The 9,566-nt window shown below is 46.1% G+C and overlaps 1 protein-coding gene across 1 annotated transcript; it reads left to right on the forward strand.

Annotated features, from left to right (window-relative positions):
* Positions 1 to 1,602: 1,602 nt before the first annotated feature.
* LOC147884064 (putative inactive receptor kinase At2g26730) lies at positions 1,603 to 4,088 on the forward strand. Its single transcript, XM_087398363.1, has 2 exons — positions 1,603 to 2,922; positions 3,074 to 4,088. The coding sequence occupies exons 1-2, from the start codon at positions 1,608 to 1,610 to the stop codon at positions 3,688 to 3,690; spliced, it is 1,932 nt and encodes a 643-aa protein (XP_087254489.1). The 5' UTR covers positions 1,603 to 1,607; the 3' UTR covers positions 3,691 to 4,088.
* The last annotated feature ends 5,478 nt before the right edge of the window (positions 4,089 to 9,566 follow it).

The following is a 9,566-nucleotide window of genomic DNA, read 5'->3' on the forward strand; positions in this document are numbered from 1 at the left end:
GTTTGAGAGCTCCATCATACTTCATATTCTCCGACACCTCTAGTTTGCTGTCAGGCATCACTCGAGGGGCTCTGGACTACTGTGATCGTCTAAAAACAACACTTGAATTTCAGGGCTCCTATTTGCCCAGACCCCTTAGAACTCCTCGATTGACGGCGAATTCCAAGCCTCACTACATGGGAGTGACTAGAAATTGCTGTGTGAATAAATAACGAAGGCTTTTCATGGCCGTGGGAATGTCCTCATAGCCTGGAACTTGAATGTAGCTAGCAAAAAATTGATAGAGGCAAAGCTTTGACTAATGCAAGAATGGGGTAAGGGAGGGTGAGTATAGCCCCACCATTCGAAGTTTGCACACCCAATTTTCTATATTTCATTTCAAAGTAAACTTAGATGAGAGCAATGTCTACCTCAAGCATGTAAGCTCCTGTAACTAATGCTCCTTATGGTAGCTCCCTATTCACATGAAGAATACACATTTATTTCCACATATTTGTGACTAGTTTTAAAAAAAGAGAGACTCCATTATCCTTTTCTTCTTATATAATCTAGGTTTCTTACAATCTTGAAGTCACCTTCGAACTTGGGGTGAACGTTGGCCCGAGAAGATGGAAGTTTGAAGAGATAAAGAGGGTCCTTTTCTTATAGATAATCTAGGTTTCCTACTATCTTGAAGTGTTGTTGCCTTGGGTCTTGAGCTGAAAGATGATGTGGGTTGGCCACTAATAGGCTTCATACTTGACTAGTGTTCATTCAAAAAGCTAGCAATCTATATACAATGAAACTTCAAGTGTTGTTGCCTTAGAACTCTTTGATTGACGACGAATTCCAAGCCTCTTTGCATGGGAGTGATTAGAAATTCGTGGGAATGTCCTCATAGCCTGGAACTATGTAGAACTTCTTTGTGGAACACTCGATTGACCTAGTCATTGAAGATTTTTTTGATTAGAAAATTTGGGGCCAAGAATACCAAGGAAATTTTTTTTGAGCTTAAAAAAAAAAGAAAGAAATAAAGCTATTTTGTGGGGTCAAATGCGAGCTCTTGATCGAGTAGAGGAAGCCGGCCGGATTTCGTCAACCGGCCGCGGTGTTTGGGAGTCAAAATCCGATCGGCTTCCTCCTCGAAAAGGCCGACACATGGCCTTTCCCGATTGTGAAGGTTTGCAGGACGGGCATTTGGATTTTGCGTCGTTGGAATTTGGGGGTCACTTTCCGAGTTTTAGAGGGACTAGATCGAACGGTGGAGGTTGCATCTCTATTGACCCGCGACCTTGAGGAGGGATAGTGGTGGAGAAAGGAGGAAAGGGGCGTCGTTGGGGGTAGAAAGCCAAAAGTGAAGGCCGAGCCGCAAAGTAAAGTTACGAAAGGAGGAAAAGGTGGGATAGTATTGGCAAAAAAGGGCCAAAATTTGCGTTGCAAACAGTGGAGGAGGAGCGCCAAGCCAAAATTTGCGCCACCGTTAAAGTTGGCGGAGCAACTTTTTAAGAGAGAGGGAGGGAGGCGCCGCCAGGGAGGTCCCCAAAATTTGCGCCACCGCCGCTAAGCCACCCTCCAAATAAAAGAGCTCTCGCAACGCAGTCATGTCTTTAGCATGGCCTCGTTTCGAGATGGCCGTCAACCTTCTTCTTCTTCTTCTTCGTCTTCTTCTTCTTCTGTTGTATTTCTGCTCCATAGCCTCCTGCAGTAACCTCTCCTCCGACGCCTCCGCCCTCCTCGCCTTCAAAACCAGCCTCTCCTCCCCCCCTCGCCTCCTCCCGTCATGGAACTCCTCCTCCGTCCCCTCCATCTGCTCCTGGGAAGGCGTCTCCTGCTCCAACTCCTCCTCCTCCCCCCGCCGCGTCATTGCCTTGCGCCTCCCTGGTAAATCCTTGCTCGGCTCCATCCCCCCCTCCTCCCTCGGCCTCCTCGACTCCCTCGACACCCTCAGCTTGCGCTCCAATAAACTCTCCGGTCCCTTGCCCCTTGACCTCGCCAACTGCTCCTCCCTCCGCCGCCTCTACCTCCAGAAGAACCGCTTCTCTGGACCTCTCCTTTTCAATTTCTCCCTCAGCTGGCCTCTCTTGCAGCAGCTCGATTTCTCCGTCAACGGCTTCAGCGGGCCTATCCCTTCGTCGCTTGGCAAGCTCTCCCGTCTCAAATCTCTCTATCTGCAGAACAATTCCTTCTCCGGAAGCATCCCCCCATTAAATATCACTTCTCTCATCAATTTCAGCGTCGCATACAACCAGCTCAATGGGTCCGTTCCATCGACTCTTTCGCGGTTTTCGTCTGGTAGCTTTGCTGGGAATGTTAATCTCTGCGGAGGACCGCTCGTACAGTGCACGTCCGTGTCTCCGGCAAGCTCGCAGCCACCGAGTCCGACGGAAGGAAAGCATCATAAGCTGACCCCAGGAGCTATTGTGGGCATCGTATTTGGGTGCATTGCTTTACTCCTGCTAGTATCATTGCTCTGCTTCTGTCTGTTGTGTCGGCCAAAGGCAGAGGACAGGCAAGACGTACACGATACCGGAGCATCTCAACCTCAAGGTGGGCTAAGCCGGGAAGCTGCCGTGGCTACAGATGTCCCGAAGCGAGAATCTTCAACTGTGAGGGAGGGTGAGGACAGAAAGAAGCTTGTATTCATTGACAGCAGCAAGCGAACCTTCGATTTGGACGACCTGCTAAGGGCCTCGGCCGAGGTCTTGGGCAAGGGAAGCCTGGGCACAGCGTACAAGGCAGTTCTGGAGGATGGTGGAATGGTTGCAGTGAAGCGCTTGAGGGATGTCGAGAATGATAAGGAGGATTATCGGAAACGCATCGAGATGATAGGCAGCCTGAACCATAAGAATCTTGTACCTCTGACGGCATACTATTTCGACAAAGAGGAGAAGCTGCTCGTGTATGAGTACATGCCCAACGGGAGCTTATCCGCAGTGTTACATGGTGAGTGAGCTATCTTGCTAGTGTATTTTCTGTTTCGATTGCGCTGCACTGTTTCGTCGACAATGCACGCACTCTTTCCCTCTGATTGCCTTGATTCCGTCAATCCGTCCGATTCTGCATTGTTCATCTCTTTCTTTTTGGTCGGAGTTAGGCAGCACAGCTGCCGGCAGAACTCCCCTTGACTGGTACGCTCGTCTTCGAATTGCCCTCTCTGCTGCTCGAGGAATTGCTTATCTCCATAGCTGCCAATTCGTCCATGGAAGTGTCAAGTCTTCAAATGTTCTACTGACTAGAGATAACGATGCTCGCGTGGCCGATTACGGGCTGGTTCAGATGGTTTCCTTGGCTCCTGGAAGTAACAAAGTGGTGGGATACATCGCACCGGAGGTCACAGATCCAAGAAAGGTGACCCAGCAAGGGGATGTGTACAGTTTCGGAGTACTGCTGCTGGAGCTGTTGACTGGCAAACCTCCGGCGCAGGCCGGAATGGACGATGACGAAGGAGTCGACTTGCCGACGTGGGTGCAATCGGTCGTCGGAGAAGAATCGACAGCAGACGTTTTCGACCCGGAACTCATGAAGGCTCCGCATGTGGAGGACGAAATGGTGCAGTTGTTGCAGGTCGCAATGCCGTGTGTGGCGCCTTCTCCTGATCAGAGGCCAACGATGGCTGCAGTCGTGAATATGATCGAGCATCTGAGTAAGACGGATGAAGACATATCTTACGGTAATGTACCGGGAAGCTCGTCAGAAATCCACGAGCATTGATCTGATTCTCAATTACTGGAAACCGCAGCTCCATAGCTTGTGCTGTTCCAAGCCAGACGAAGCTTGGAGCCTTAATTCCATCTTTGCATTCTACTTCATAACAAAGGACTCTGTGGTTATCAGAAATTTCAAGGCATCCTTGAGATGGATGCTTGGTTTTATTCTTTTCCCAATAAGGAACTGCCTCAACAAACACGCTGGTCATTCTTTTTTAATGATTTGGTGGGGCTCTTAATCATGTGGGCGACTCTCCTGCATAGAGTCAATTAGACCTCAAGAGTTTTCAAGAACACAACAAAGTTTTTCCCTTGCCATCCAATTTTCAAAGGGGCCTAGAAGCAACGTCTCTTGGCAAGCTCAAGTACTTACCTATGCTTACCCTTTTTTTTGGGTTTAGGCTTGCTAGATTTTTAATTTTGTTTTACAGAAGGTTGTCGTTGCCATTATATCTTATAATCGGAGTAAGTTTTCAAAGTAGCCTCCTTGACCTTCAATATAATCAAAGCAATATCTCCTAGTGATGCAAGGTGTAACTCAAGTGCAACGCAAGCAATATGCTTAAGTATACTTACCCTTTTGGAATAGTAGTATACTTACCCTTTTGGAATAGTTTATTAAAGTGCAAAGGAAGAAGGATAAGCATAGCCCTACAAGCGTTCTTAATGCGAGTCGAGTTGGTAGGCTCAAATTTTCCTTAACCAAAAAAGAACTCGGAGGAGGTGAGAAGTCGTCAAAACTTTCCTTCAGTCAATTGAGCAAGTAGTCACACTTTGAATTAAATAAGCAACAATAGTTGAACCTCTAATCCCTCTTTGTCCATTTCAATAAACATTGATCTAGCTATAACACACTAAATAGCTGAGCAAACATTATAATACACCAAATAGATGAGCAAACATTGTTTTGAACAATATGCTTGTAAACATTGATCTTGTTATTATAACCCACCAAATAGATGAGCGAATTGTTTAGAACGTGAGGGTTAAGTCAAAGTTTGTATGTTTTGTAGCAACGTAGATTCTTGGGTTTCATAATGCTCAAAGTTCCTCTGTCCAATCCTTAAATTAGTGCTCATAACCTTAAATCTTAAATACAGCTTAGTTTGGTCATCCAACAAATCGTAAAGAGTACATTGAATACTTCAGGTGCAGCTTTGTCTACTCATTCAAACAATTTGTGAAGAGAACTCTCTCTCTCTCTCTCTCTCTCTCTCTCTCTCTCTCTCTCTCTCTCTCTCTCTCTCTCTCTCTGTCCCTCTCTCTCTCACATTACAACCACTTGGGCTCATCTAGTACCAAGTCATATGCTAATTCTCTCCATACTCCGTCATCTCCAAATGGCTCTGGCCAATTTGGGTGATCCCACGTCTACTACGAAACGAAGCCACTTGTGGCTCCAAAATCATAGGGTTTGGATAGGCTAGATTCGTTAACATGCTCAATGGTTGTTAACATGCCCCCCTTCCTATTCACAATCCATTCGTGGATTGTGTCTGGTGCATGATGTTGGATTTGAAGACGTTGTTCATGATGCAATAGTGGTCGAACATCTTATGGGAGATGCGGCAGAATGGATGGAGAGGCTTCCAAAAATGTGTCTCAAACATACCTTCAAATGTCTAGATGTGATGTCCATGAATTTTTCAGACACGTACATAGAGCTGCATGACCTGAGGGAATGAAGGGCACTCGTTTCAGATTGAAGACGCGATCTCCGCTCGTTCGCAGCCCCACTGGTGGAGACAAGCTCTTTCATTGGCAAGGCTTGTGCAGGCAGGTCCCTTAGCAATATTATCAATAGCCAGAAAAAATGCATGGTGGCTACAATAGCTGAATCAAGCATAGATGCGAATGTTGTATTGAACTCTTCCATCTAGGCGGCCAGAGCGAGGGAAGAGCCAATCGCAGGAAAATCAAAGTGCAGAAAATTGTATGCAACATTGGGATCTGCATCGTGCATCTTTTCAAAATCGGGCCAACTCCAACGGCAACATAGGGCATAAATGTGGGGTCGATTCTCCATTCAGGCTCCGTGCAGCAATATGTGGTCCAAAATACTGTATGCCACAAAAATTGAATTCTCCATTGAGGCTGGAGCCTTGCATCAATGTCAGTAGTAGGAATTAACTTATAACTTGGTTGGGTGTAGCCTCCCCGAGTATGCCATTGGTGTTCATGTCGCCACTTGCAGAAGCTGTGTTGAATGAGTTCAGTGAGGGCTCGCACCTCCATGCTATCGTCCCTGGAGAGATGAAAGCTCTGTAGCTTCCCTTTCCATCTGTTGACATCTGCCACATTCTCGACCGATCGGAATGGTGTGATGGCTTCATATCAAGTGTCGTGGTTATGTGTGGAGTCTTGTGGTTGCACCTGTTCTTTTGGTGGCTGCTGTGCCACTTCTTCCTCCGGTTCCTCTTCATAGGACCCTTCGATATCTGAGAAGAGCATGGGTTTGAGAATATTATACCAGTGCTTGGTTCCCATGTCTTCTTGTTCTTGTCCGTCTCAACAGGCTGGTTTTGCATGGTCTCAGCTTTGTGCTATGAAGTAGATGCTTGTGAGGTGGTTGTTGTGCTTGGGTGAGTGCCTATAATGGTGGAGCTTGGGCCTATGCCCGGTGTTGTGTCTAGGTGTGAGGGTGATGAGGGCAGTGGTGGCGGAGGAGAAAAGATCTCAGGCTAAGCCCATGTCATGGTCCTGGACTTTAGTGGGGTAAGCTATGTGTGAGTCGGTTGGTGGCTATCTTTTGCTTGCTTTTCAAAATAAGAAGTGGAAGATATACCTATCTTCAGTGCGACCGCATGCCTGCATCCACTTTAGACTGCACTGATTATGTTGGGATGGCAGGGGTGGTCTTCTAGAGCTTCAAGCTTTACTAGTTCTTATACTGGTGTGGCCATGAGATATTTGGCTGAGTCTTTGAGCACTCTGCACCATGCCATAATATTGTAGATGATGGGGCGATAAAAGAGGGTGAGGATATCTATATCAGCATCCAAAACTGGATCCTCATGGAATTAGGCCATTTCCAAAATTGAATGTGCTTGTAGAGTGGAGTGATGGAAGCCCTCATTGAGGTCGTGTAGTGTGAGTGTGTTATCAAAATTGATGTTGTGGGGGAGGAGTGCAACGGTGAGTGTGTGCAGGTTGTAAGTGTATGTGTTGTGGACTATGTGTGGTGAGAATCAAAGGGTAGAGGCATGGGACAACACTTCCTGTAGCCTGTCATGGACCTGATCAAAATCTCAAACCATAGGGAAAGACGCCGTTGTTGTCTTAAGGTCCGCCTGCAGTGTTTGGACTCGCCACTCTCATTGCTAGGCAGTTGTATGCGTTGATCTCAAGAAGGTAAATGCCGTGACTCGTAAGGATCATTACCCATTGCCCTTCACAGAGCATGTCCTGGAAAGAGTTGTAGGCAAAGAAGCTTATAGCTTATTGGATGGGTTCTCGAGGTATAACCAGGTGTCCATAGCACCCCAAGATGAGCATAAAGTGGCCTTCACCATAGAATGGGGGGTCTATGCTTCAAAGGTGATGATCTTCAGACTCACTAATGCGCCTGCATCATTCCAACGGTTAATGATCATTGCGTTTAAGGAATACTTGAGGGATTTCTAGATGATCTGTGTGTTCCCTCTAATTGGGATGATCACCTTAAGTATTTGAGATTGGTGTTTAAAAGATGTCGTCTGTATAGAATCTCCCTCAATCCACTGAAGTGCCAATTTTGGGTTAAACATGGGGTAATATTCGGACATGTAGTGTCCAATAATGGGATCTCCACTGATTATAACAAAGTCAAAATAATCTTGGAATTACCCCCAACCACAAATGCAAAGGGTGTACAACGGTTCACCGGGCATACATGCTACTACCGCAGATTTATTTACAATTACACAGAGATTGCCTACCCTCTGTACAAATTGTTGATTATATTCCATTGATAGAAAAATGCCAATTGTCTTATGAGACCCTAAAGTTGGTCTTAGCATCAACGAGCGCCCAATTGGGACTTGGAGTTTCATGTTCACATCAATGTCTCAAAATTTGCGATAGGGTGTGTACTGGCACAGCCGGGTGAGTTTAATCTAGAGATTATCCCATATACTTTGCTAGTCGCTAGTTGAGCGATGTCAAAATGAATTCATTGGAGGCTTAGCCATGGTATATGTAATTAAAAAGTTTAGGCATTACTTGTTAGCAAACAAGTTTGTCTTCTTCATTGATCACCAGGCCCTCCTCTACTTAGTCAATAAACCATGGATGATAGGTCGCATCACCTGATGGATTCTTATCCTTTTGGAATTTGATTTGATGGTAGTAGTCAGAAAGGGACGTACACATTTCATGGCAGATCACATCTCTCGGGTGATGAGCTTGCTACTGGAGTGGAAGATGATCTCCCAAATGCCACACTATTCTTAATCAATCTAGTTCCTGAATGGGCAAGGGAAATCAGACACTTTTTAACAATAGGGTTCCCCTAAGACAAAGCACTCAATAAGGATAGGGCTAGGAAGCTCATCAAGGGTGCAGCCCCATACCAACTGATAGTAGTCGGACAACTCTACCGAATGGGGAAAGATGGTATTATGCACTGATGCATCTGGGAAGATGAGTTTGTGGAAGTCCTAAAGGAAGCTCATTTAGGCATCGCTGGTGATCACTTTGCTGGTGAACTTAATCGGGTTATGGTGGTCACATCGCTGGTGAACTTTGTTGTGGAGTTTGTCAAGCATTGTGATCCTTGCCAACACATGTCCATACCTCATAACTAGGACTACATGCCATTGACCGGGGTCCTTACTGATTAGCCCTTTGAAAAGTGGGGAATCGATTTTGTGGGTCCTATCAGTCCTGTCGCGAAGGGAACTCAGGCCCATTATATTATCATAGCCACATATTATTTCACCAAATGGGCAGATGCCAAGGCCACCAGGAAAGCGGATGCGAGGGCCATTTTGCGAAGTTCCTGTACGAGAATGTGATATCCTGTGTCGGCCTCCCACTCAAGATTATGAGTGATAGAGGGACACACTTCATGAACGATACAATTAGAATACTAATGAGTGAGTTCCTTATAGTGCACCGAAAATCTACTCCCTACTACCCCCGAGCAAATAGAGGGGCTGAAAGCTCAAACAAATTCTTGTGTTGAATCATGGCATGTACGGTTGAGGCCAACCGCCGTAGCGATTGGGAGCATAAACTCACCACCGCACTATGGGCTATCGAACGGCCCACAAGGTGACGACAAACTGCACACCCTTTAGCCTCACAATTGGGGTGGAAGCCATAATGCCCATGGCGTTTATCATGCCTAGCCTTAGATTGGCAGTTAGGGATCACATATTTGATGAGGCCATTCTCGAGTGCTTAATCAAGCTTCAAAAAACTTGATGAGAGAATGCTAAGGGCCGCCTACAGCATGAAGGTGGAGAAGCTGTGCTGAAAAAAATGGTTTGATTGCAACTTGCATAATAAGAACTTAAAGGAAGGCGATCTCTCTCTTCTGTATAGCATTAGAAACACCAAGCGTAAGCTCAAGTATTGTGGCATGGGTCCCTATCGGGTGGTAGAAATCACGCCACAAGGGTCTTGTAGAATTGCAACTCTCGATGGCATGGAGATGGATGGCTACATCAATGGTAGTAAGCTTAAGCGCTACTACGGTCCCTTAACATTACAGACCTTACAGGCCATCCATTGGGAAAAGGAGATAAAACTAGAGCTCACTTGTGTAAAACATCAAGCCATACAAGAAGCTAAAGCACATCAGGCCAAGGTGAAGAATGTATGACTTATATCTATCTATAAAGCATTTGTGGAAGGTTTACAACCCATGGAAGACCTGACACTTGCTCCTGCAAGGGT

The sequence above is a fragment of the Dipteris shenzhenensis genome, chromosome 27, assembly GCF_047967505.1.
Source record: "Dipteris shenzhenensis isolate YYH24624 ecotype China chromosome 27, Dip_SZ_1.0, whole genome shotgun sequence".
Classification (NCBI taxonomy): domain Eukaryota; kingdom Viridiplantae; phylum Streptophyta; class Polypodiopsida; order Gleicheniales; family Dipteridaceae; genus Dipteris; species Dipteris shenzhenensis.

Bases quoted from the DNA above. Each gene is read 5' to 3' on its own strand.
- LOC147884064 (XM_087398363.1), top strand. From the start codon at position 1,608: ATGGCCGTCAACCTTCTTCTTCTTCTTCTTCGTCTTCTTCTTCTTCTG. The intron at 2,923-3,073 runs GTGAGTGAGCTA...GGTCGGAGTTAG, and splicing joins CTTATCCGCAGTGTTACATG to GCAGCACAGCTGCCGGCAGA.